This window comes from Amyelois transitella, chromosome 12, assembly GCF_032362555.1.
Source record: "Amyelois transitella isolate CPQ chromosome 12, ilAmyTran1.1, whole genome shotgun sequence".
NCBI lineage: Eukaryota > Metazoa > Arthropoda > Insecta > Lepidoptera > Pyralidae > Amyelois > Amyelois transitella.
In genome coordinates, this window is record NC_083515.1 from 2133166 (window position 1) to 2160922 (window position 27757).

Below are 27757 nucleotides of genomic sequence, written 5' to 3' on the forward strand. Positions count from 1 at the left end.
GTCACTATTTGAATCTCAATTCTATCATTAAGCCAAATAGCTGAACGTGGCCATTCAGTCTTTTCAAGACTGTTGGCTCTGTCTACCCCGCAAGGGATATAGACGTGACCATATGTATGTATGTATATAGTACTTAAAATTTGATTATTTCTCTCCTCTTTTCTCCTTCCGTATTAAATAACTAAGTTAGCGACTACACTCCCTCCACCCCCCACCTGTAGTTCCCCTTCCTGGGCAGGTACTCCTTGAGCAGCTTGAGCGTGAGCGGCGCCGCGGGCACCTTGAACCGGTACGGCACCTGCTCGTCCAGGAACGACACCACCAGCACCGTGTGCTCGCCCCCCCCGCCCCCACCACCGCCTCCGCCGCTCGTGCTGCTCGACTTGCTGCCGCCGCCCCTGGGAACAACACACCGTTGGATTAAAGGTTTACAATAGACCTGGCGAGCTACTAAATATAGCAGCAAAGAGTATGTACATATTATCACGTCTGTATCCCTTGAAAGAATATCTAAAATAATTATATATAAGCGTATCTCTTAGTCGCCTTTTGCAACATCCATGGGAAAGAGATGGAGTGGTGTTATTCTTTTTTTTTATATTTTATATACAGTAAAACTTTGAAGAATTTCTATCATTGATAGATTGACGTAGATCGATTAGTTAGATGTATACAATTGAACGAACTATTATTTGCGGTTTTGGGCCACCTCGACTATATCATTCTTGCACGCAGTTCTAACGAGACTCAACTGTAGATCTATTTTTGACTAGATGAGTGTGGTAAAAAATTAGGGCGCATCTGAGGGTCAAAATGACTACATACTTATATGACGTAGGTATTAATTTCCTTTTTTTGACATAAATTGAAATATAATGTGAAAGCCGATCTTAAATGCAGAGTTAGAAGCCTTGATTACCGACTGCATCGAACAATCGACTAATTTGATTACTTTAAATAGAAATCGCCCATCGCTACTACTATATAACGTAGGAATTTATTTCCGTTCCCTCTTCTTCGAAGACCGAAATGTAATATGAAAACCGACCCAAAATGAATAGAGGTTCATTTAGTTATCTGAAATAAATTTTACGGAAGAACCGATTAATTTTGAACCGTTTCAAAGTAGCGATGGGCGATTATTGCTAAATATACAGTCGACCGCATCGAACCTAATTTCTGATCAATTGTATAAGGTTTTATAATAAATTACCAAATAGTGTTCTTAAAATGAATGATAGAAAATTCAAAAAATACATTAAAGTAGTTTTTTAATGTAGACAATGTGCATTCGTCCATGATTTAGATTTAAGAGATCTATATTTGTATATTGACGTCCGATGAAAATGCTGCAGTGTAGTTTGTTCCGCCGCTTCTTCTACACATGCGCTTTGGAAGCGGTAGTAGTTATAATTAGATTTAAGTGATGTGACGTCAATAAGTGATACCATGTATCCAATTTTGAAAATAAATCTATTCTATTCTAACCACAATGGGAACGATAATTCGAGCTCGATCGCCATCAAAGGGAAAATCTACCGCCAGACTATGTTTGATGCCTGGGGAACTGCACGACAGACGATGTTGTGTCGGAGTTTGTATATATGCTCCAATCCGTGAAATCTTTTGCTCGCGTAATTTAGACCCTTCGCTGTTAATGGCCGATAGCGCCGTTTGACTGACTGTTGTGGCTAGTGACGTATAGAGGTCGCCACAGAACAATCGAGTGATTCGATTACTGTATCTCTCAAAGTGTCGTGTGGTTCCCGGCACCAATAAAAAAAAAGAATAGGACCGCTCCATCTCGTTCCCATTGATTTCGTAAAAGGCGTTAGGGATATGCTTATTAACTTGGGATTCTTCTTTTAGGCGATGGGCTAGCAACCTGTCACTATTTGAATCTTAATTCTCTATCATTAAGCCGAACAGCTGAACGTGGCCTATCAGTCTTTTCAAGACTGTAGTCTCTGTCTACCCCGTAAGGGATAAAGACGTGATCATATGTATGTATGCATTAAGCCGAACAGCTGAACGCGGCCTATCAGTCTATTCAAGACTGTTGGCTCTGTCTTCCCCGTAAAGGATAAAGACGTGATCATATGTATGTATGTATGCATTTAGTCAAACAGCTGAACGTGGGCTATCAGTATTTCCCAAATTGTAGTCTCTGTCTACCCCGTAAGTGATAAAGACGTGATCATATGTACGTATGCATTAAGCCGAACAGCTGAACGCGGCCTATCAGTCTTTTCAAGACTGTAGTCTCTGTCTACCCCGTAAGGGATAAAGAGCTGAACGCGGCCCCTATCAGTCTATCCCAGCTCGCAGTCCCCGTCCACCCCGGCGGCCCACCTGGCGCGGCGCTCGCGGCGGCGGTGCTCGTCGCGCTCGGGCTCCCCGGCCGCGATCCACAGCAGGATGCGGGGCTCCGCGTCCGCCGCGCTCGTGCGCTCCGACACCACCGACACGCCGCTGTCCGTCAGCTCCGTCGCCGCCGTCTTCTTCGAGAACCTGGAAATTAAAAAAAAAAAAAAAAAAAAACAAAATTAAAATTGTGCCGTGTGGTTCCCGGCACCAATAAAATGAATGATAGGACCACTCCATCTCTATCCCGTGGATGTCGTAAAAGGCGACTAAGGGATAGGCTTACAAACTTGGGATTCTTTTTTAGGTGACGGGCTAGCAACCTGTCTATTTGAATCTTAATTCTATCATTAAGCCAAATAGCTGAATGTGGCCTTTCAGTCTTTTCAAGACTGTTGGCTCTGTCTACCCCGTAAGGGATATAGACGTGACCATATGTATGTATATATGTAAAATCTAAATTCGTTTATTCACTAAAACAGTTTTACAAAGCCAGTTGTTGAGGCCCTCTAGTGAGTATAGAATACCCGTGTCAGAGGACCACGCTCCCTCGTTACGTAACTATTACTGAGTACTAAAATAATACCTACCTGGTGCACTTGTTTTATTAGCGCTCGACATGTTGTAGAAATTGTTAAAAGTTGTATATGTATACATATTTGCTTGTGTTTGAATTTTTGGAATAAAATACGTGATTTTTGCTCAACAATCTATTTGACACTAGAGATGTACAGACATGACATTGTCATAATAATTATGAAAAAGAAATAAAACTAGACTAACACCATGTACTTTGTTTCACTATCTTAAAAATCGCTCGAATGATAAATATGCAACTTAAATGACTATAAACGAATGTCTACATTCTTGAAATACGGTTTAGATTTACTCTAGAGAATGTTTTGGGCAGCTGCGATTAGCATGATGGATCTGAACGGGCGCGCCACAAGTAAATAAAGGCAAATAAAAAAATGTATACACAATTGCATTTTTGTTCGATTCAACTCGTACACAAGTAATAAAATTATGAAAAACAAAAAAAGATTTTTCTAAGACGTGCATTTTTGTTCGAAATTGAAAAGTATTTTTTTAAAGGCTATGATAAAAAGTGGCCAGTACCTTGAATGCAGAAAGAATATTATTTAAAAATATTTAATTTCAAGAATGACTTTTGTCTTATTTTTTGTATTGTATTTTATTATATGTATGTATTTTATTATTGTATTATATGTATGTATTATTTTTTTAATTTCAAATTTTTTTACGACCTCTGTACGAGATATTCTTCATGTGTTCCCCAGTTATTTACTTTTATTTTTCACCCTATTTTTGACGAATTAAAAGTATTTGTATCAACACACCTGCGCTGCAAGGAGTGCGGATGATGCATCATGTCCGGGGGCGCGTCGTAGTGGCCGGAGTCCGCCGACAGCGCGCTGGGCGCGCGGCGCGCGGGGGCCTCGGGCGCGGGCCGGGGGCGGCGCCGCCCGCCCGGCGGGGACGCGCCCGGGGTGCGCTCCGACCACACGCGCGACACGTGCTGGTCTGGGGAATGGGAACAAAAGTGGGTTAGAAATCATTCATTAATCATTTATATGAATATATGGGATACCTTGACCTAGTTTAAACAATAGTATTATCTAATTTTAATGTACCTAATTCCATAGTTTATTAGTTGATAATAGTTAATTAGCCCGCCCTACAATGTCGTAAAATAAAAAGTATACGTAACATACAACCTATAAGTAACATTTTTGTAAAAAAAAACATTATTAGTCGATAACAGCACAAACAACATGACGTCACCATAAATTCATAGCTAACTCGTATCCAAAAACAAGGAATATTACAAACACTTTAAAATATAATAAAATCATACTTAAACTTAATGGACAAAGTTGTCAAAATACACGCACCGAGTATGTCCTGGTCGTTGTCATCATCCAGCTGAAGTTTCTCTCTGATGGCGGCCGCCACCAGCGCCGGCGGCAACGCTTGTCCACACGAAGCCTCGTCACCCATACCCTGGTAACAAAGTAGGTAGGTAAGTAAGTTGGTTTATACCATACTAGAGGCCGCCCGCGACTTCGTCCGCGTTGAATCATTCCCGCGGGGACTCTGGGATAAAAAGTTGCCTATATGTTATACTGGGTCTTCAGATACCTACATACCTACTAAAGTTCATCGTAATCGGTTCAGTAGTATTTGTGTGAAAGAGTAGCAAAACATCCATACTGTCATCCTGACATACTCACCAACTTTCGCATTTATAATATTGGTAGGATTAATTTAATTTCGGGATAAAAGTAAAAGATTTGTCAAGTAGATTTTGCGTAAAAGTGTAAAAAAATATACACAGCCACACATTATACGTAAAGACAAAACTCGCAAAGACAGAAAAGACACGTTCATCTAGTCATCGTGACAAACTTTCACGTTTATGATTTACCTAGTTACAAATAAACATAAAATTAGGCCTCTTTCCTGTAGGACAAAGACACCAATCTGTCCATTTCCTACGACCGTTTTCAAGTTTTCACATTTTACCTTCTTGACGTAACCAAATGCAATACGTAATAAGCAAATGTTTAGCTACTTTTTTATTTTTATATAAATATATAAGTTCTTTAAATATTTAAAATTAATTGTCAAATAATAATATATAGTGTGCAAAAAGTTGCGTTGCCACCGCGCGCGCCACACAATTTTCAACATTTTGCAGAAAAAAAAAAAACAAACTGAATCTAAGGTTTGTCTATGGACGTCTACCATAAACTAACCTCTGCCAGCCTGCGCTCCAGCCGCTCCTTGTTCTCCTGCTCCCGCCTCACCCTCTCCAGCTTCTCGATAAGGAGCGGCGCGAACTTGTTCGGCGGTAGAACTCTTAATTGTTCGGACTGAATGCGTTGCGTGCGTGGTATCACCTGGGAAGAAGAAATTATATATTTAATACATACATACATACATACATATAATCACGTCGTCCCTAGTGGGGTAGACAGAGCCAACAGTCGTGCAAAGACTGACAGGTCACGTTCAGCTATTTGAATTTAAGATAGAATTGAGATTGTGACAGGTTGCTGGTCCATCGCCTAAAAAAAAGAATCCCGAATTTATAAGCCTACACCTTAGTCGCCTATTACGACATCCATGAGCGAGAGAGAATGGAGTGGTCCTATTATTTTTTCTAATGGTGCCGGGAACCACACGGCACACACGTTTGATGATATGTAAAAAAAAATTGATTAAATTAGACTTTTTTATCTTATGAAGGTAGAATAACTTACCATAGCTGTATCTGGTTCCATGTTGATGATAGCGTTCCTGTCGAGACCGTGGGGCCGGGAGCGGTGGCGATCGCGGGTATCGCGCAAACCACGCATTGACATGCCGTCCCTGTCGCACACATGATAAATCAATATGGAAGAGAGAGAGAGGGCAGATGTTTAAGATTGTGTTATTAAAAATCGTTTGCATTATGTACCCCTAATAGCGAAAGTTATTTCATTCTTGATAGGCAGGAATACCAGTTCGTGAAATACTAGAGGTAAGTAGTATTTTTACTTTTTAGTGTCTACTAGTACAATATGATAACTTTTTATTTTTTGTTTTTACTTTTTCATTTCTTTTATGTAATATCTCTGCGAGCTTCAATCATAAATGTATTTTTATTACATCTAAAGAACCTATCAAACAGACACATATAACTTTAAAGTATTACATTATTTAATAAACAATTCATTTTTAAGTCAAATTTATTTAATCAAGTGATCTTATGTTTATAACATCACCAGCAATGTATGTATTAAGATGTTACACATTAATTACATAAATTACGTCAATTTATGCAATGTAAATGGTGGATTAAATGACTGTTATAGCACATTCTTGGGAATTACTGACAGTGCAAGTTAGTTAAGGGTTCCTATGACAGGGACAAACAGATGCAAGTATATTTTTGTAATGCAGTCAATGGGAGACTAAAGGTGCGCTTACCCAGATGCAAATTTCTACGTATTCGCATCTGTTAAAACGCACCTTTATGATAGAAACGATATTTTGTACACTAATTGCTAACATACATTTATAAAAACTACTTAATAGACTAATACATAAATAGTATAACTAAAAGGTTTGAAAAGTAAATAAAAATTGCAACTTATAAGAAAACTGGTATAATTAAAAAAAATATACTTTTTTTTTCTATTAGAAACACATTACTTACTTGTAATTAATTGCAGAACATTATCCTGTTGCCTGATCATGCAAGTTTCTCCCGATGTTTTCCCACACCATAAGCAACGTAGGTACCGGTTAGCACACAAACTAATGTCCTTACATAACTCAGAAAAGAGTCATTGGTACTTTGCCGAGGTAGGTTTCGGACCTGTGCCTTCATGCGCATCACACAGTCGAATACATAAATACATAAAACACGCCTGTTACCGCTTGAAGTGGTAGGCAGAAAAATCTTTCCACTTGCCACGATCCCTTCATTCTTTCACTTCATTTAATTGAAGTCCCACCAACGACGTCTCGACTCTTACATACATACATACATAAAATGACGCCTCTTTTCCGGAGGGGTAGGCAGAGACTACCTCTTTCCACTTGCCACGATCTCTGCATATTTCCTTTGCTTCATCCACATTCATAACTCTCTTCATGCAAGCTCGGCGGTTTCGGGTACTTTTGACCTGACCCTTAACCTCTCGACTCTTTCATGGTAAAAAATATGTCCATTACTTACACGCTGCTGCCAGACAGTGAAACCGCATCGCTGTCGGTCCTTCCGCTGCTGAAACTGGCGCGGGACGAGTCCTGCCTCGAGGTGGGGCAGTAGCCGGCGTAAGTCACGTGGGCGCTGTACACTGACCGCTTGCGGTGACTGCTGCCACCCGATTGTGGTAGTGAGCGGGCGGTGGATTGTGCGGGTCGGTGGGGGAGTCGAGTTTGGACAATTTTGGTGTTACAAGGAAAAATGAATGTAAAAGTTGATAGCAATTTGGAAGGAATAAAATGAAGTTGCAACAAGGGAATCCGAATACATCGTAATTCGATAAAATATTCGTAATTTCGTGACAAAAATGAGATTAAAGAAAATAAAATTTCAATTTGAAAATAGAATCAAGAGTTTATGGAAACAGATGTCAGGTTTAGTCAAAAAAAAAAACATATCGATGTAAAAATGCATTTTGGTATGGGTGAAATTAATTTGCAACAAAATATGGAATAGATAAATTAATTTTTTTTTAATAAAGGGCATGTGTAAGTTTAAACATTAGGATAGGGTGGAGATAAGGATGTCAGGTGAGAAACAAGGGTGCATGTGCAAGGATAAATAATAGAGTAGGGTACGGGTGTATGGATTATTCAGGTGGCGACGCATCGTGATAACGGGCGGCGTGCGGCGCAAACATGCAGGCGCGGAACAAAACATGGGGGGCAAACAAACTTTATATCAGAAAGCTGGCAGGGAACAAAAATAAAAAAAAATAATAATATTTAAAACAGCTGTCATCTGGCAGGGAAACAAAATTAAAATTAGAACAGCTGGCGGGGGAACAAAATTAAAAATTAAATCAGCTGATAAGTAAGCTTGGGAGAGGGGGTAAATTAAAATGAGTGGATAAACCTGGGCATTCTGATGTGTTGAATATTTTTTTTTTCAAATGTTGGTATTACATAAAATGTAAAAGGTTGTCAGACTTTTTTCCAGCTTGAATTTATTACTTGAAGTTTATGAATATTTATGTATAAACGATTTATATGATTACAACAAAAGGTTTATTGACTATCATTTTGATCAATATGCCGTGAGTTTTGTTCAATGAATGCTCAGGTTTATCAAAGTATTTTTTATTACAATATCGCATGCAATGCTAGGGGTCACACTTTATGCAAATTTTGATGACTTAAAGCATTCTAAAAATAATTTCTATATGTACATGTATATTTGAAACAAAATGTCTAAAAATAAGCTAACATAATAACACTACTCTTGACGTTTAAAACTAAACTACTGTATTAAAGAAAAAAACCCAGACTCGATCCATTAAGCAATCTAGTGTGTCATTAGAATTAAGAATTTCGTAAGATTTCTATGAATCTATCTATTTATAAGGTACCTTTATTCTATATATCAGGTCTAGAGTTGAAGTCATTTAGAAAAAATCGTAAAATAAGATTTTACGAAATTTCTTGGACTACAGAATTGCTTCATGAATTGGCTCTGGGTCGGTTGAAATGCGATGCGACGAACAATACTGTAGCTTTTGACACTTCGTTTAGAAATAAGAGTACATAGCAATAATATTGTTATTTTAAATTCTTTACCTATGTACTACAACTTCCATATACAACAGAAAAATAAATACTGACTGATGTATAAACGCTGAACCCAACCCGATGGGTCTTAAGTTTAAAAATGTAGCATAAAGATGCCAATCTTCTCTTATGCGCCCTCCCTCATACTTCAAAAGAAAGACCTTGTCTTTTAAAGTTTTCTTTTTAATTAATTAAAAAAAAAGCGTAACTTTCCATGCTCCTATCTCACCAAAACCAATCGTCACCAACTTAAATCTAATCACAACTGCGACCGCTTCCAAAGCGCGCGCGCACAACACAATGTACAGGTCAGTACGTACGGCGCCACATCGGAGCGCAGCCGGCGGCCCTGCGTGGCCAGCAGCGCGCCGTGCGTGAGCCGCGCCGGCAGCGCGCCCGCCGCCAGCTCCTGCTCCTCGTGCAGCGTGGCCAGCCCCGCCAGCGGCTGCGCGGGCGGCGACATCTGTCGGCGTTATATTATAGTTATTAACGTTATCATGAAATATATATACAACTAGAGGCCGCCCGCGACTTCGTCCGCGTGGAAAAGTTAGTTTGGGCATCATTGAAGCCCTCAAGGATGAATAATTTTGGCCGTTTTTTTTTTCACCTTTTCCATTATAGCTTCGCTCCTTAAAGTTACAGATAGATTATCATTATCAATCAATATATATCCTACTAATATTATAAATGCGAAAGTTTGTGTGTATGTCAGTATGGATGTTTGTTACTCTTTCACGCAAAAACTACTGAACCGATTACGATGAAATTTGGTATGTAGGTAGCTGAAGACCCAGAATAACATAAAGGCTTTTTATCTCAGAGTCCCCGCGGGAATGATTCCACGCGGCCTCTAGTATATAATAAATCAGGGGAAAAAAATAACAAATAACTATGTTGTAAAACACAATCTAACGCCTAAATAATAAGAGATTAAGGTAATTCAATAAAAGCCGACGATTCATGGAGGGTATGTGGGTATTCATGTAGTGGGTATAGGGGTTCACGGAAAGGGTGTAGGTTCACGGAGGGGGTGTGGGGGTTCATGTAGTTGTTATGGGGGTACACGGAGAGGGTGTGGGGGTTCACGGAGGGAGTGTGAGGGTTCATGTAGTGTGTATGGGGGTACACGGAGGGGGTGTGGGGGTTCCCAGAGGGAGTGTGGGGGTTCACCTCTCTGTACTGCGGCGGCGAGTCCGGCGAGGAGAGCGGCTGCGTGGCCGCGCTCACGTACGACACATACGCCTCCGACCGCAGGAACGCCTGGTACGTCGACTCCGTTATCGAGCGCGTCACCTGGACAAACAAAGAGAGACATAAAGCGTGCGAATACAGGTATTATTTGAGAGAGTCAGAAAAATATATGGTGTGTTAAGTCGATTCAGAAAATGGACTTGTTCACCGGTAAAAAAATCGAATCTTCGTCTTCTGCCTCCTGGCTTTAGTTCCGGTTGCATCCTCACTTCTCTGGAGAGGAGCCCAGGGTATGCCTTTGACCACGGACCCTGAATTGGGTGAGTCAAATTTTTACACGAAGCGATTCATCTGAACTCCGCAAATTTTGCAGGTAAACCTAACCCGTATTGAATCGATCATGGTTAAACCACAACCAGTTGCCTGAATCTCACCGTAAGAGCATCGGTTAGCATTCAAACTAATGTACGTAACTTTCGAATATAGTCATTAGTACATGGCCGAGTTGAGATTCGAACCTGCGCCTTTCTGCACATCAAGCATACTAAGCGTTCATCTTACTGATTCGACCACCGACGCCCTAAATAAATTATTTTTATCTTTAAATAAACTCTCATAATTTTTCCTTTGCGCGAATTTATAATATTCCGTGTGGTTCCCGGCACCAATACAAAAAAGAATAGGACCACTCCATCGCTTTCCCATGGATGTCGTTAATGGCGACTAAGGGATAGGCTTACAAACTTGGGCTTCTTTTTTAGGCGTTGGATTAGCAACCTGTCACTATTTGAATCTCAATTCTATCATTAAGCCAAATAGCTGAACGTGGCCATTCAGTCTTTTCAAGACTATTGGCTCTGTCTACCCCGCAAGGGATATAGACGTGATCATATGTGTGTATGTGAATTTATAAGTATAATACAGTACAGTAGTACTAGTTAGTGGGTTTTAATTTAAGTTCCTGGTTGACCGAGCTTTGCTCGGTCTACTGATATATCTTCTTAAAACGCGGTTTTTAAAATGTTTATATATCGGATGGCGCTGATATAGTTTCTTAAAACGCGGTTTTTAAAATGTTTATATATCTTGGGAACCGAGCTTTTCTCGAACCTAGGACCTTATAAATCGATTCCTTGAACCGAAAAGCCCCTAATCTTTAACTTTCATGAAAATCGTTGGAGCCGTTTCCGAGATCCTGATTATATACATATATATACAAGAATTGCTCGTTTAAATATATTAGATTTCTCCTGTACCTCCTGTTCCATGTTATCGAAGATCGTCCGCTCGATGTCAACTCCGTCCTTGAGACTCTGCTTGACATGCTGCTTCAGCTCTTCAGGCATCGCTAGCTGAGACTTGCGGAGAAATCTGGTAACAAAACAATGTACATTTAACTACTTACATATTTGGAGAAACCGTGTGGCCATGGCCATTAACATAGTGGCGTGTGGTTCCAGGCGCTTTACAATAGGACAACTTTCGAATAGATGTCGTAATAAGACTAAGGGTAATAACGTTATTAGAATAAGACTAGAGATACTTAAAAATAAACTCTGAGAGAGATAAACTCGGGATACTTCTTGTAGACGATAGGCTAGTAACCTATCACTATTTGAATCTCAATTCCACCGTTGAGCCAAACAGCTGAACATGGCCTTTCAGTCTTTTAAAGACTGCTGACTCTGTGTGTATGTATGTACTATTTGAATAAAAGCGATGTATAAAGTCAGTCACCCATTTAAGAATTGTGTGAGTTGCTCCCATCTAGACAGAGAGACGGAAGAATCCTACTACTATTATAAAGGCGAAAGTTTGTATGGATGTATGGATGTTTGTTACTCTTTCACGCAAAAACTACTGAACCGATTACCATGAAATTTGGTATGTAGGTAGCTGAAGACCCAGAATAACACATAGGCTACTTTTTATCCCAGAGTTCCCGCGGGATTGATAGGGTTTCCATGCGGACGAAGTCGCGGGCGGCCTCTAGTATAGAATAAATGGGACCCCATACACAACCTGGAAACCTGGTGCGCTTTTGAACGCAAAACGAACGAAGCATATTTCACCACTACCACACCCCTTCATTAATACGTCGTTTATAAAGGAGATGACTTGTCGGATCTTGCGAAGTACAAGTTGAGGTGTTGTTGGAGTGTGACAGACGCAGTGGCGGATTAACACATTTGCCGCCAGCAATGTTATATTTAAGAAGGTTTTTTTTTAATTCTGTAAGAAAAAAAATTAGGCGCTGAATTTGCCGCCCTAGGATTCAGCCTACTCAGCCTCCGCATACATCCACCACTGGACACACGGACGAACACTCACTTGTATATAGCGGAGACGACCTGTCGTATCTTGCCCGGCTCGGTCTCCTGCCGCAGCCCTTGCACTGCGAAGTAGAAGTTGAGCCGGTCCACGTGTAGGCCTCCGGCGCCGCAAACGAACTTGCGGAACAGCCGCACTCCCTCCGCATCCTGGAATCATGAATTATGTCAACTGAAAAATATAGAAGGTATAAAAGGTAAAGGTAAGGAATATATAGGTGCCGTGTGGTTCCCGGCACCGATACAAAAAAAGAATAGGACCACTCCATCTCTTTCCCATGGATGTCGTAAAAGGCGACTAAGGGATAGGCTTACAAACTTGGGATTCTTTTTTAGCAACCTGTCACTATTTGAATCTCAATTCTATAATTAAACCAAATAGCTGAATGTGGTCATTCAGTCATTTCAAGGCTCTGTCTACCCCGCAAGGGATATAGACGTGACCATATGTATGTATGTATGTATGTATGTAAGAATATAGAAATGACACACAGGTAAACGGAGGTAATTATGATATATCGACGACTATGTGAATGCAATGGGGACTGCTCCATGGATGTCGAAAGAGGTGACTAAGGGAAAGGCTAATAAGCTTGAGATTCTTCTTGTAGGCAATGTCCTAACATCCTTTCACTATTCAGATCTCAACTCCATCATTAAGCCATAAATCTGATTGTGGTCTTTCAGAGTTTTCAAAATCGTTATCTATACTAATATTATAAAGCTGAAGAGTTTGTTTGTTTGAACGGGCTAATCACAAGAACTACAATATAACATCACGCTGCAACTAGAACAAACAAGAAGTAATGGAAAATGTTAAAAAAGAAACGGGGCAAATTATTCATCCTTGATGTCCTTCAATGATGCTCAAAATAACTATTCCACGCGGACAAAGTCGCGGGCACAGCTACTTCAGCCAGCCATACTTGCGGTCTTTCATTGTTTTCAAGATATACGTTATACGTGATATAGACGTGACTATATGTATGTATGTATTACAGCTGAATGTGGCCTATCAGTCTTTTCAAGGCTGTTGGCTCTGTCTAACCCGGTAAGGGATAAAGACATGATCATATGTATGTATGTAAAATTGCTGAGATTAATCAATGGCTTTTTGGTTAATTTTTCACGAAATTAATAATAAATATGTTTATGTTTAACACACTTAGGTACTATAATAATTTCTATATATTAATTTCTTTGTCTTTTCGATACTATGTATGTATTAGTAAACAGAGGAAACTTTATTGGTTTATGCACCATAGTATAAGATTATATTAATAGGCAACCATGTAACTGTTTGTTTCCTTAATAAAGATAAAAATAAAATAAATCAGTCTTTTCAAGACTGTTGACTCTGTCTACCCCGTAAGGGATAAAGACGTGATCATATGTATGTATGAATGTATGTATGTATGAATGTATGTATATATGTATGTATATATATATGTATGTATGTAAATATGTATGTATGTATGTATGTATGCATAACAAAGATGCGGTCACCTCGAGCAGCTCGTGCAGGCTGCGCGCCCAGCGCATGTAGGGCGGCGACGCGGGCGAGCGCCCCGAGCTGCCCGACGAGCCCTCCGTCTGCCCCCGCCACTGGCCCATCCTGTATGTTTATATATATCATTGTAATGGTAACAATTTAAAACCAAATGAAGTTTCGAGGTCTGGCAACACAATTTGATGCGAGGCAAGATTTAAAAAATGCAATTTGATTCGGAAAAAAAAAACGACTTTTTTATTCCACCACATTTAATTCAGGTCTGGCAATACAAAATGTTGCGAGGCAATACTTTAAAATGCAGTTTGATTCGGAACCAAAACAACTTTATTATTTAGATTTAGAATTTAGTGTGGTGAAACCATACTAAATTCAGCATTATTCAATATCAAATCCAAAAAAAGCTCTTATATAAGGTGATGTCAAGATTATTTTTCTATATAAAAAGAATTTTATGGTTGCAACTAATCATTTTCTTTCGTAATACAATCGGAAACATACGATAGCATTTTAGAATAAGATGTAGTGTTTTTAATCATTTATTAAACCATGTAATTGCCATGTATGACAAGACTCAACAAATAAAATTAAAGGAAACTTAAACTGACTAAAGGCATGTACTCACTTGGCAGGGAAGGGTTGTGTGAACACATTTTTAGGTTGAGATTTACTTTTCTCTTCTCCAGAAGCCGGCGGCAGCGACGACCTGTCAGCAAGCTTGTGGTCCCAACCTGACACACATTGTTCTTATTATATTACGGTTTAAATACAAAACTAAAAACATATCGTCAGAAATTGACGGTAAAAATCTCGTTTTTATTGCATATGATGTGCTTCTTTTAACGTGACTTAGTTTTGAAGGAAAAGCTTTTCAGTAATTTTATAAATATTATCTTTACAATATACATAAATAAGATAAAAATGACGTTCAAAAATGATAACGAAAAATTAGAGTTTTACGAGTAAGGTTTCAGGCTTCGCGTTTTTATTACTTTTTGTATCTGGTTTAGTATTAAAAATATTTTTCACTAGCATGTTGTTAAACTATAGTAAATGTAAAAACATAAAAACATGTAAACACTTAAAAGTTTCAACTTTTTTCCAGTAATCCATAAAATTACAAAAAAAAAATATATTGCACTAAAGTGTGCCAAGTGCATGCATCATACAAAAAAATTTAAACCTATTCACCTTGCGGGTGGCCGCCTACAGGAGAGTGGCTCATGGCGCACGGGCCGCGCTCCCACCCGCGCGCTGCATGGCGAGACACCACCTGGAATATTCATTAAAACTATCATACTAGACATACCAAATTCATTAAAACTATCATGTATTGTATTTTGCACTTCTTAAAATGTTTGCTTAAACAATTGAAAACATTCTCTATTGGCTAAGGCAAAACGAGAGTTTAAAATTAAGATTTTTTTTTACTGATATACAAACTCAAATTTTCTCTTTTCCACATTCATTGTGGCCTTGAAAATGGATTAATATTAAAATCCTATTACAAAAATTTGTTATTGGGTATCATATTGAATTTAGTAGTTATTATTAGAGGTATAAGTAGTGTAAAAGTAATTAATGTGATTATCTAAAAGAATATTAATCAAAAATTTCCAATACTAAACGATAACTTTCACATTTCCACCTGAAGAGTACATCCATTGAATACATCCTCATAAAAACAAATTATGGTTAAAAAAAATCAGCATCCGATGTTCACATATCCCCGATACCGTTGCGTAACAAGAAAGCACCAAGCCACCGTAAAAATCAATACGGCAAACAATAAGGATCATACCCAGCTCCATATTTGATTTCTATAAGTTGGACAGGGACAGAATACAAAAAATGAGACGGCAAGCCAAAGTCAAGAGTCTCCATCATCGATCGGCGTTGGATGCCAAACATCATTTCCGTAGAATGTTCGATTCAAAATCATATTTCTGAGCTACCATTACAAATTAATCTGCTAATAAATGAGAAGAAATAGCATATCATATTACAAATAAGAACACAAAAACACTTCAACCCAAAACCCACCTATGTCCGCATAAAATCCAAAAACAAATTTCATAAATCTACACAAAAGGGAAAGATTATAATAAGAACATGTCAGAACAAATTAAATCATAACTTCATGGTTCAATAAACAAGGTATGAAAAAGTCATGGTGGGCACAAAAAAAATTATAATGGACCTTACCATGTTCATTGTACTCAGACAAACAATACACTTTGGTAATACACCAGTTATTGAGATTAATTTCAATATTTTTATGTTCTTTTATTAATATTGTATTACAATAAAAACTTTAAAATATTAATAGCACGACTGCGCAGCACAACAGCAGTGGTTCGAGTGAAAGATCCATGGACGGATGCTGAATGTTGGACACAATAGGGTTGGATCGAACTCTGCTACACTGCTGGCCCTGTGCATTATATGGCATTTATAGATATGATAGGGTTCATAAAAACTTAAAATCAATAACCGATAAAAAGGGATTGTGGGCTCAACTAAGAATGCTTTATCAGGTTTTGAAAGCAGATAATTGTGATTTGTATTTGTAATATTATTTGAATTAATAGTAGATACTATGTTATATTTAAAATAAGTGGCTTCTCTATAAAGTACAATCACAATTAAAAAAAAAATTATACTCAATGAATTGGTAAATAATCATGCATGGGTATATTTTCTAGACAAGTCTAGGTTAAACATAGTGAGGTTACTATTCATTGCATATTTAGTAAACAATATCTACTATTTTTTTACTAAGGAAACTTTTTATGTGCAAAAAATACATACATAAAAAAAGGCATCAAAAAAGGCAGGAAACAAGTTGTAAACAAAGCACGAGATCGTAAATATGACACCATTACGAGCGTCTCACGGCATGACCAACACAATCCCTGGTTTTAACACTACAAGGTTTCCACAATCACTAAGCCAAACAATCAACACAAACCGAACGACCATAACTATATGAATTCCCGAAATCCTGGGTCGGACCCGGAAGAGCCATAATTATAGAGCGATAAATGACTGAAATGTAATATGAAATGGCATTATTTTACTTATCACAGATGTAAAGACTGCTGCCGCTTTTGTAAACAGGAGACATTAATGAAAAGTTTCTTGGAAGTAAATAATAAATTAGCTTGGCTCGGATTTGTACACAACAGACAGAACAGCGGTCGTTTGACACATGTTTGACAGGAAGCCAGCCATAACATTCGACTTCGACAGTTATCGTTCAACGCCACCTATCGTTCGCGGAACGAGTTACTGACACGCCGAGGCAAAGCAAGACTCATTTGCATAAATGCCAAAACTGCTCGCTAGATGACAGCATCATGTAGCTTTGTTTTGTATGGATGGCGCGAAAAATAAATACCAAGGTACATCAGAACAGAACGGCACACGGCATTTTTAATTGAAAAGTTTAATCAATAGACTCTTAAAGATTAAAGGAGAAGGGTATGTGAGAAAATGTCTAAATAAATATCTAAGGATACCCAATATTTACCTATATAGCAGCTTATTGCCGCTGCATTTTGTCTGCGTGTAGTTGTCTATGGTATCTCGAATTATCTGAAACAAATAAAAAATATTATGAGCGACTTTAATAAAATGAGACAAATGAGTTGGCATAATGAATTACAGGAGGAAATACCCAGACAAATTTACTGTATTCAAGTTCTAATATTTGACCTTAATAGGTAAGTAATATTATATTTTTTACGTTTTACTTAGGGATAAACAGAGCCAACAGTCTTGAAACTGATAGGATTGAGATTGAAAAAATCTGAATAGAAATTTCATTATTCGCTCTTAGTAGACGTGTCATTTACCTTTGAAGGAGAATTAATTTGAGGATTCCAATTCGATTTACAAATGAAATGAATAGATATCAAAGACGTTTGTCTACGCGCACGGCATTGATATTTGATTTCGCGAAGATCACAGAGTTGAGGAGATGAGAGGAGAGCAACGCGAGACACGTGTCCGCCGATTTATTGACTTGGAAGTTTATGTGTGGATCGCTTGGATGTAATCAGAAGAAATGAGGTGTAATGGGTGAATATGAATCAGCCACACGTGTTTCTAAGCCAGAAAGTGTGATGGGATCCTCTCCACTTTGTATTACACTCACTCTAATTGAAATAGTGTTTCCCGTTATAGAAATCTTTGGAAGAGGAAAAACTAGACGAAATTAACTTAAACTTCAAATCAATGAGTTTAAAAGATTGTTGAATATGTAAAGAAAAAGACGTATGCAGGGATTGTGGCAGATTATCCCTCCTGGAAAGAGGTGTTATCATAATAGTCTTAAAACCCGTTTTTTTATCCCCGAAGTTACTCTAGACAAAAAAAAATATGATGAAAAATGAAATAACTGTAAAAGCAACAGTGGATTCAACGGTACGGTTTTATTGTTACAAAACATGTTAAAATTTACTCATAGACAGTATATAATAATTTCATGTGAACAATAAATGTTGCGTATTAGGACACTAACCAAAATAATTGCCTACGCAAGCAATTAGCATGCACACTCGAATTTATTCGTGAGAAATACTGTCTTGAACACATCGTAAATGATGTTATCTCTTCGAACTTTATCGACATCGATTCTCGACCGGTTTCAGCATCGATAGCGGACCGTCCCTAATCGCTATTAGCCGGCCACGCACTAAGCGAGTCTTTGATGTGCACAAACTTTACGTTTTCCTTTGATTGGCATAATGGAACTGTGCGCTGTTATTACACTAATTGAATTTTCGCAAAGTCCGAGCCGCATTACGGGGACGGATTTGGACCGTTATGTTGGTACCTTTCGCCCTGCCACCCAGCTTTTATGCGATGCGATAAAGGCTTTGCAATCTACAAAAAAAAAAAACAACTAAAAGTATGAATGAATATTGTCAAGGGATTTAGTTATCAAATGCTTTTTCCTTTCAATCTGCTTCAATTTAAAATGTCCGTTAAAATATTTCAATATGGGCGAACTTACATGAAATGTTAAGAAACATCTGAATAATGAGATGGTTTTAGTTTTATTCAGATAGAACTTGGATTAGAATTTCGTAATTTAATTAGTAAAACTATTGTTATTATAAGAATACAGAACATTATTTACACGAAGACTGTACTTATTAGATACAATCCAATACGTGATAAGATAAGTAAGTATAAATCCCAACCCAATATGAGATCATATCCATTACTCCAGTCCAGGATCAGAGCCACTACTCTAATAGCAAACTCATTTCGCATACATCTAGTCAATATGGTAACAGTAACAAGATCAAAATGATAAGGGTACGGTATTAGCGTACAGTCATCAAAGGGGGCGACCACTTTGATCGACCACTTCCTGAGAAATTCCTTTGGCACTACATAACATACTAATCAATCGTGGGGTATATCCAATTGGAAAAGGCATTAAAGGCAATAGTTTCAGCTTGCGGTAAACTGTTTGCGAGATGGGGGGAGGTGGGGGGCTGAAGGGGAGGGGTGCGGGGGATGTTCTCGCCGTACATCAAAGGCGAGCCGAGACAAAGCTAGGAGAGCCTTTTAACTTTATTTAGCGGAGTGGTAAGTTTAGCCGGTCGCGAATCGGCCAGGTTAAAGAGTAACACACTCACTTTGAGCCGGGCAGGGTTTCCGCCCGCCATCCGGGGACAGTGGCAATCAATTAGTGGCAATTATATCGTGTACGGTACGCCGGGTGGCGGCGCCGGCATGTTTTCAAACAAATATTTTGACGTCAGCTTATGTAACTCTGTTATGTTGTCCGTTTGCGACTTTGAAAGGATATGCATGCCGTGGGAAATTTGTGATGGTCAGTCAGAGCGATCGTGCAGAACAGAACCTATATTTTGCAAACAGAATCAAATTAAGGTGAATATAAAATATCTTACATAGAAATAAAAGATTTGAATTTCCATTGCAGCTGACCTGAATTCAGTCTTTTCAAGTTGGATAAATGATTACGCTAGTACCACATATCAAAAACTTATTTCGAGAATCGAGAATCAAAATCCATAAAGTAAAAAAAATACAAAACTATTGGCCTCTTAGACAGTCAATCAACACATGTTTATGTATGAGGGATTAGGTTACTATCATACATACATGAATATTTCCCATCCAAATAAAAAAAAAACTAAGAAGGCAATATCACTTAATATTAATTAAACATTAACCTAGGTCATGGCTATATTTGTCAACCCTACCCCCACTCCGCATCAAACGGGCCGCTAATGCCGCCCGCACCGCGCCGCGGCACCCTTTGTCGGCACCCTTTGATTACAAAATAAAGATGGCACAGAGGAAAAAAACTTGCAAAAGTAACCACCTGTTTACCTGTGTAAAAAAAATGGGTATAAAAGTGGAATACTTAAAGACAGAGGATAGTTTCATACCATAGAAAAATAAGTGTATCTGGATGATTTTATTGCAGGGACTTCAAGCCCTAATAAACCAGAATCGCAAAAAGGTTTGGGGACAGATATAAATAAATTCAATCCCAAACACTCTTTTATTTCAAATCGAAACAATGACAAATCCAGGTACCTACAGTTATTTTAAAGTTAAATGTATGGTGCCGTACTCTGTAAGCTGCAGTAGAGGACACCTCACGGAGGCAACACCAAATGCAATCCAAATGAATAAGCATTGGGCTAATATCATCGATACGAGAAAGTGCAATAAAACTTAATTCATTCACTTCGATTTGCAACTGAAATGTGTTGTTGTAAGAAGGCTCATCAAAAAATCGGGCACTGTATATTATTTCGTGAAGTATGTATTTCGAGGTAAAGTCAACTTATCCGGACTTTTCAATCATCATATATCTTCAAGGATTCCCGACTGTGTCCAAAGCGCAGACTCCACACCACACTGTAGGGTTAAACTTCTTTACCCAGGTATCTCCGCAACCAATAGATTTTGAGAAAATGAGAACCAATCTTTGGATAGCAATTTTTGCACAATCTGGTGATTCAGGGTGCAATATCCTAAGCGGGTTGCAAATAATTTTCACAAATAAATTTTAACGTTATTTCAACCCAACACCTTATAAATGTTATAGGTCATAAACGTTTAATTAATTTATGCAGGTAGTCCGTTTCAGATGAGCAAATCATTTACGGATAAAAAATATGAAGTATTCATTTGATACTTTTTTCATTTACTTAATGAATGACAATCCAAATGTTAAAACAAACATACTCATCGCCGTAATCTCACCATTTCCAGACAACATGCGCCTTAAAGAAAAAGACCAGGCAGATGTAACAATTGAACATGTCTCCAAATTAGAAGACGACATCGCGCCGACAACACATAATAACACAAAGGCTGCACTAACAGAATAAGCTCAGACAAATCTTAAAACAAACGATAATGAATCACTTACAAATCCCGTGGCGGATGCCCGCCGCGCGATCACCCGCCTCCCTGATTACCATAAGCTGGCACAAAGGGCTGGCACCCTTTGACGAATTAGCCCCACTAACATTACCTATGTTCTGCTTCTGCCCTAATGTGTGCCTTTGTTTCGCCGCGCACTTTTTGTTTAATTGCGCGTTGATTTCCCTTTGAAGCCCTTTGCTGTGATTCATCTCATTTGGATGTGTAAATAACAATTAAGTTGTGGAATTTTTTTAGTTCTTTATCAAAAATATTTTATTGTACTTTCAACGCGCTAATTATCATGGTTCAATACAATCCATCACATTTAATAAATTCATATGCAACGTTTATGTTTAGAAATTATACCCACGATACTCGTAAAAATAGATTCCACTTGGTTCTTTTTGAAGAGCACTTTTCCAACAGACTTTTGATTGAAGCAAATTCTTAACTCGAAACCTAAAGACTAAGAATTGAAGCATCCTAATTCAGTAAAAGCGGCTAGGTAGATTACTAAAGGCCGTCTTTTTAATTTCTCCTCGGCCAGTGCACGTAACTTGAGGGGCGGCGGAATTGATTTCGCCATGATCAAAAGAATCAAATTCGTAAAGGGCAGAAAGGTAATTTATTTGACCAGAAGGTCGCAGGACGTTCCTGGTAAAGGCGAGCGCTCCTTTGTGAACCGGCGACGATTCAACGCGTCCATTTTTAAATGTTTATTTATAAAAAGTTAAATGATAGTTCGGAATCATGTAATATTTGACGGTCTTATACTACTAATATACTTATATACTATTAAGCCTAAGAAGGGGTTGAACATTTTGAACAAGAACATTTGTAGAAAGAAAATTTACTCATCTTCGATAAACAATAATGTTTTCGTTTATTCAGCCCTCATTTTAGTGAAGCCGCAATACTTTAAAAAAGAGATTTTACCAATTTAAAAATAGTCACAAAACATAAAAAGACATTGTTATTAGCATAAATTTCTAACAAGACTGATTCAATATTGCGTGTAATGTATATGGGTAATTACATAATAAATTCCCTTTAATCAAAGTAACCTGAGACAATACATGAGCACACTATGAGCATACGAGACAAAGTGAATCAGGTGTAGGTGTAACATGATTTGCGCAAGGCAATCACAGCATTTTGCGTACACGCCGCACCGCATACCAAACCAACTCTGTCTTCTTTGTAGTTACTAACTATGTTAATGGAAATTATTTATAATAGACTCTAGCTAGAAACAGAGGAAACTTCTACTACATCAGACAATTAGAGTATTAAGAGTATATACATACAAATATACATATAGTCACGTTTATATCCCTTGCGGGTAAACAAAGCGAACAGTCTTGATAAGACAGAAAGGCCACGCTCAGCTGTATATAGCCCAACAATAGTATTGTGATCATCACTGAAATCAATTATATTTTTTTTGGATTATTTAAATAATTACTTTATTGTAATAAATTAGAACTTCAGAATATAAATAATATTTCTGTCAAACAATTGAGGAAAATTACACAGATTATTATCTACAGATAACGTATTGAACATATGTCTATTCAGAGGTCTATTTTATTCATTTAAATTTTATTTTTTACCATTGTGTACTGCTTGTGTACATTTAATAAAAATATAGATGAAACTTTGAAAAACGATAGTTTGAAGATAAATCGATCCAAATTTGATCGACTAAATTGAACTCTGCGAGAGACATTACAAAATGCATACAATTCGCTTCAGACCCGATAATCCTAAAATTACTACTGGAGACCGGAAGCTCAGCGAAGCGCGATTTCTGGACATATCTTAACCGCCATCTGCAGAAAGATATTTTGAAAATATGTCGCATATTGTGAAATACCGCGAGTGCACGATTTGAGAGAAATTTGTATGTTTCGAATATATTTCGTTTGTAAAGCGTACCTACAAAAAAGAATATGTACTTACTTACATATTTCAATTGAATGTACCTACTTAGTAATTTTAATTTTTATGATGGAACCCGAGTAAAACTCGTTGGAGCCGTTTAGATCCCATTATGTATCTGAAAATCAAGAGGGAATTAAAAGAAATTTAATTTCTAAATTTATATTTACTTGTGACTATATAGTTACGAGTAAATATCTATTACGAGTTCTTTTTGAATTTTTAAAAGTAAATGCAACGCTCTATTGAATTATGAGCTGCGTACTTTTTTATTTCTTTTGTAGAAAAAGAATATGCTGATTAGGTCGTGAGGGAGAGTCCAAGTCAAAGGCAGAAACATGATTGGGTGCATCCGAGTGTCTCCAATAGTTGCCCTTACGTAGATCCGAAAATTCGCCCAGGGGAAATTGACCATCGCACGTGACATACAATACATTAGGTCTGACACGTACACGACGCAAAAATAAGATCTTATACGGTGTGACAAGGTTGGAATCAGATTGGAGAGCCAGCAGCGGCGAAAAGCTGCGTGCCGAAAGATCTTGTATTTTGATTTGATGTAACAAAGTCCAAAGTGGATTGGTCGGCGGAGGTGATAATTTGAAAACACGCGGAATGCAGGCAGGTAGTCGCAAATTCGATAGCCGGCTGCTCGTGCGAAGTCTAAAGGGTAAGCGAGTACTAACATTGTAACGGGGCTGTAAGTTTCTCACCATTTGGCAGGACGATGTAAAAATACAAGTGTGAATACGAAAATATAAGGGTAATGGGTTATTCAGCGAGTTACCTTCAGAAAGGGTTGTGCTAGGAATTTCCTTTGCCAGATCACATTAGGGATCAAGAGATTCATAGAAGGAAACTGTCATCAGATCAGGGGATCAGTGGGATGACTTCAACGGAGCAGAATGATGAAATTATCGTGATCAAATGCGCAAGCGACGCGACGTAAGCCTAACTAAAAGACTTACAAACTCAGGCTTGTAGAGATGAGAAGTCCATTAGTAAATATTTTTTGGATGGCAATCTTTTTTGTTCATAAATTTTCATTAACTAATTGAATTTGATTTCCTTCACAGTACTTGTATTTGTAGTCCAGTTCTTTGACTTCTGCAAGTCAAGACTCCCCGGTAATCATTTGAAATCCTGCACAGAAAAACGTAATCAAACGCCACCTCAAGCAGACTTTCCAATCTAGCGTTTGTTTGGCTGATTAAACGTCTAAACCTGTCACAGGTGTAGTGAGGAGAAGCGCAATCAGTTAGACTAGCAGCCCTGGGGCTCCAGGCATAATGGACGAAGCAATCTTAGGGAACAATGGAGTCCTGCTTACGACATTTTGCATACAACGACCCGCGAAAGGGGAAAGCCAGGGTCGCAGCGTTCCTTTTTTTCAACGTCTTTTTCGATTAGGTTCAATTTCACGTTCCATTGGTCGGTAATGTGTGTTGGGGTGAAATTAATTCGAATCATGTTTTTCAATTTGATCTATTAATGTAGGCGTTGTCATGGTCTTCTGTGTGTAGTGATGCCAACTGCGACTTTGCTCACAATCCATGCTTACATACATACTTATTAAAAAAGAAAATATATTTAGTTTTGCTGATAACAAACAAATTAAAATCGACTGGATAAAATTTTTGAATTTTGACACATATCGAGAGACTAGACCTAGAATAGGATGCTTTTAATCTTAATAATTCCTACGATCCACCTAACTTCACCAACGAGACTTAGGTTTTAAAAATAAGAAAGAAAAAGTAAAATAAATTAAACGAAGCCACAGAATTATGATATGAATAAATATTCATGTTAACCAAATTTCAATTTCATGAAAAACAATTTCATGAAGGAGTTTCAAAATCATTGGACGATTGGAAAATAATTGAAGCCGTCAAACAAAATATTGGACGAATAGTGAGCGGCCGCAGCTGTCGATGCACCGCATCATATTGTCGATGCATCAGAACAGGGTTGCCAAATACCAAAATTAATGAATGACTTTTGTATTCAATTTTATATTACAATACCTTTACCCCTTTTGTCCAATTATTTAGTGCAATATCTAAATAGCGTGCAAACGTCATGAAACTTTCAAACACAACATCCATTATAATATGACATTTCCAATTTTTAACTTTTATCGATCATACTCCAGACTACTTCAATTTCGTTTATAAAGACACGTATGGTTTTGTAGCTTGGCTATAAGTTGACATTATTTGAATAAAGGAATCTACATTCAAACTCAAATTAAGTATAATGAAGTTTTATACCTATTTAGCGTTTATTTTATACAAATAGAATAATACTAACTCTGTCAACTTACGATATGTTCTAATCTCATCGGTAGGTATATCATAAATTAAAATTAAAATTCCAGGTATAATCGATAAATCATTGGATTTTACAACTGTAAGCCCTAAAGGGATAGTTTTTTGAAGACCGCAACAGACAAACTGGACAGTGGTCGTACTGATAGCCAGTCCGCGGTTAATGCACGTCAAGGGGTGGCCGGAATCAAGTCGCATATCGACAGGCGAGCAATCTGACTGACAACCAAAGAATTCAATATTGTCACAACCATACCACCAAATTCGATTCATTACAATCCACTCCACATAAATAAAATTCAAATAAGATAAACAAAAACATGATGAAACAAAGCCGATAACAAGCATTATAATCTTAATACACATGAAACCTTTCCAAATGTCTCTTAACGACCTTATTTATAAAACGAAAACAGATCATTAACGAATATTTAAATTCTATGCAGGTTCACGATCTCCCAAATACCTCGTAAACGTCAAGTGAAATGAAAACAGTGGTTAACTAAGCCAATAACTTGCGGTTACAGTACTCCAGACTTCACGTCCTGCTTTATCTCGCAGGGATGAAGGCAGCGAGAGAGAGATAGACGTCAATAATAGATTTCTTATTTTGATAGTCGCCGACGCCTTTCAACAGCTCTCGTTTTGGACGATTGGATTTATGAATAAAACATCGGCAATTTGTGTAATGCGGTTGAAATTATGCGGTTTTAATTATCTGTCTGTTGTCTTTCGGGCCCAGATTTTACCGAAATGTTTAATTGAAAAAGAAGGCGGGACGAGGGCTTGAACCCAGGTGCCAAAAAATTCGTCGTTTGGTTGTGGTGTTTTTATTTAATTACCATTACCAACATGTACTTACCTAACGAACATTTAGATGTAAAGTTTAAGAAGCGTGGTGTGTGGTTCCCGGCACCATTACAAAAGAATAGGACCACTCCATCTCTTTCCCACGGATGTCGTAAGAGCCGACTAAGGGATAGACTTGGGATTCCTCTTTAATGTAAATCCCTGCCAATCTAAGGTCTGCCGCGCCGATGGATGCATGGCTAGGGGCGAGCCTAGTCTCGAGCGTGCCACTTCCGCCATGGGGTTGGGCGACCCCCAGGTAATGGCTAGCCTTACCCTGGCATGCGGGGCTCTGCTGGGGCGGACAAAATTTTTCCCTAGCGTCTCGTGGGAATCGCATTATGAACCTTAAAAAGCATATAAATGGCGGCGATGGTGTCCGCACCCCATCACGTCTCGTTCCCGGCGGGAGCGGTATGCGGTCTGCTGAAAGCCGCTTTGCGACGATGAATGTAAGAGGAGGAATGAAGGATAAGATTGAGGAAGTATGCCAGATGATGGATGAAAGACGTTTGGATGTGTTGTGCGTGAATGAAACGAAGCGGAAAGGATGCGACGCGACGCAGCACGGCCCTTACACGGCGTATTGGTCTGGAATTTCCAGTACCAGCCGAGGCTGTCAAGGGGTCGGTCTAATTCTTTCTGCACGAATGGCTGAGTGCGTGAATGAGTATGAGTGTGTCAGCCCTCGTCTTCTATGGATTAGGCTGAAAGTTGGAATCACTCAGATCTTCGTTCTAGGTGTTTATGCACCTTGGGATGTGGGTTCGAGGGGTACAACATCAGCAAAAAGCGAAAACGAGGAGTTCTGGAATAGTGTAAGAGAAGTATTGAAAGTTACCAAGCCAAATGAGAAGATTATTATGTTAGGTGATTTTAATGGATGGGTGGGTGTAAAGCGTGATGGATATGAAAAGGTGCTTGGTGCGTTTGGTGACGAAAAGGTGAATGATAATGGAAGAAGTGTATTAGAAATTTGTCTAGAGTGGGATCTTTTTGTGTCGAACTCAATGTTTCAACATAAAGAGATCCACACCTACACAAGAGTGGAAGGTATTTTAAAAAGTATGATAGACTTTGTGATTGTAGATGAAAGATTGAAGAACAAAGTGCTGGATACCCGTGCATATCGCGGTGCTGGCATTGACTCGGACCATTTACTGGTGATATCCCGGATAAGGGGTTTCTTCAATCGCTGGCGGCACAGGGTAAGGGAGCAAACCAGCGCTTTGGAAAGAGTAAAAGTAGAAAATTTGCAAGATATGGATGTAGGTAAGAAGTATATTAATAGACTGAAGGATGAATTTGAAGATTTAGAGGAAATGAGCGATATTGAAGATGGATGGAAGGAATTTAAAGAAAGAATTGTGAAAGTAGCTGTTGAAGTGTGTGGTGTAAGTAGAAGAAGGAAAGGAAAAAATCACAAAAATGCGTGGATGAGTAAAGATGTGCAAGAACTTGTGCGATTAAAGAAGAAAGCATGGCTG

The 27757-nt window shown here is 38.3% G+C and overlaps 1 protein-coding gene across 4 annotated transcripts in view; it reads right to left on the bottom strand.

Moving 5' to 3' along the window:
• The window catches only part of LOC106142613 (axin), a 67386-nt gene that overhangs the window by 4051 nt on the left and 35578 nt on the right, over positions 1–27757 (bottom strand). Inside the window, exons 3-17 of one of the 4 annotated variants that reach the window (XM_013344438.2) lie at positions 17258–17322; positions 14917–14998; positions 14351–14456; positions 13722–13830; positions 12217–12365; positions 11142–11256; positions 9865–9987; positions 9012–9154; positions 7115–7252; positions 5652–5760; positions 5145–5288; positions 4281–4389; positions 3726–3909; positions 2353–2511; positions 216–398 (exon numbers count right to left, since the gene is read on the bottom strand). In XM_013344438.2, the coding sequence (XP_013199892.1) occupies positions 216–398; positions 2353–2511; positions 3726–3909; positions 4281–4389; positions 5145–5288; positions 5652–5760; positions 7115–7252; positions 9012–9154; positions 9865–9987; positions 11142–11256; positions 12217–12365; positions 13722–13830; positions 14351–14456; positions 14917–14950 (1805 nt within the window). In that variant the 5' untranslated portion in view covers positions 14951–14998; positions 17258–17322. Of the gene's footprint in view, positions 1–215; positions 399–2352; positions 2512–3725; positions 3910–4280; positions 4390–5144; positions 5289–5651; positions 5761–7114; positions 7256–9011; positions 9155–9864; positions 9988–11141; positions 11257–12216; positions 12366–13721; positions 13831–14350; positions 14457–14916; positions 14999–16805; positions 16921–17257; positions 17323–27757 lie in introns of those variants that run through there. The other 3 variants (XM_013344437.2, XM_060946849.1, XM_060946850.1) reach the window with 3 other exon arrangements.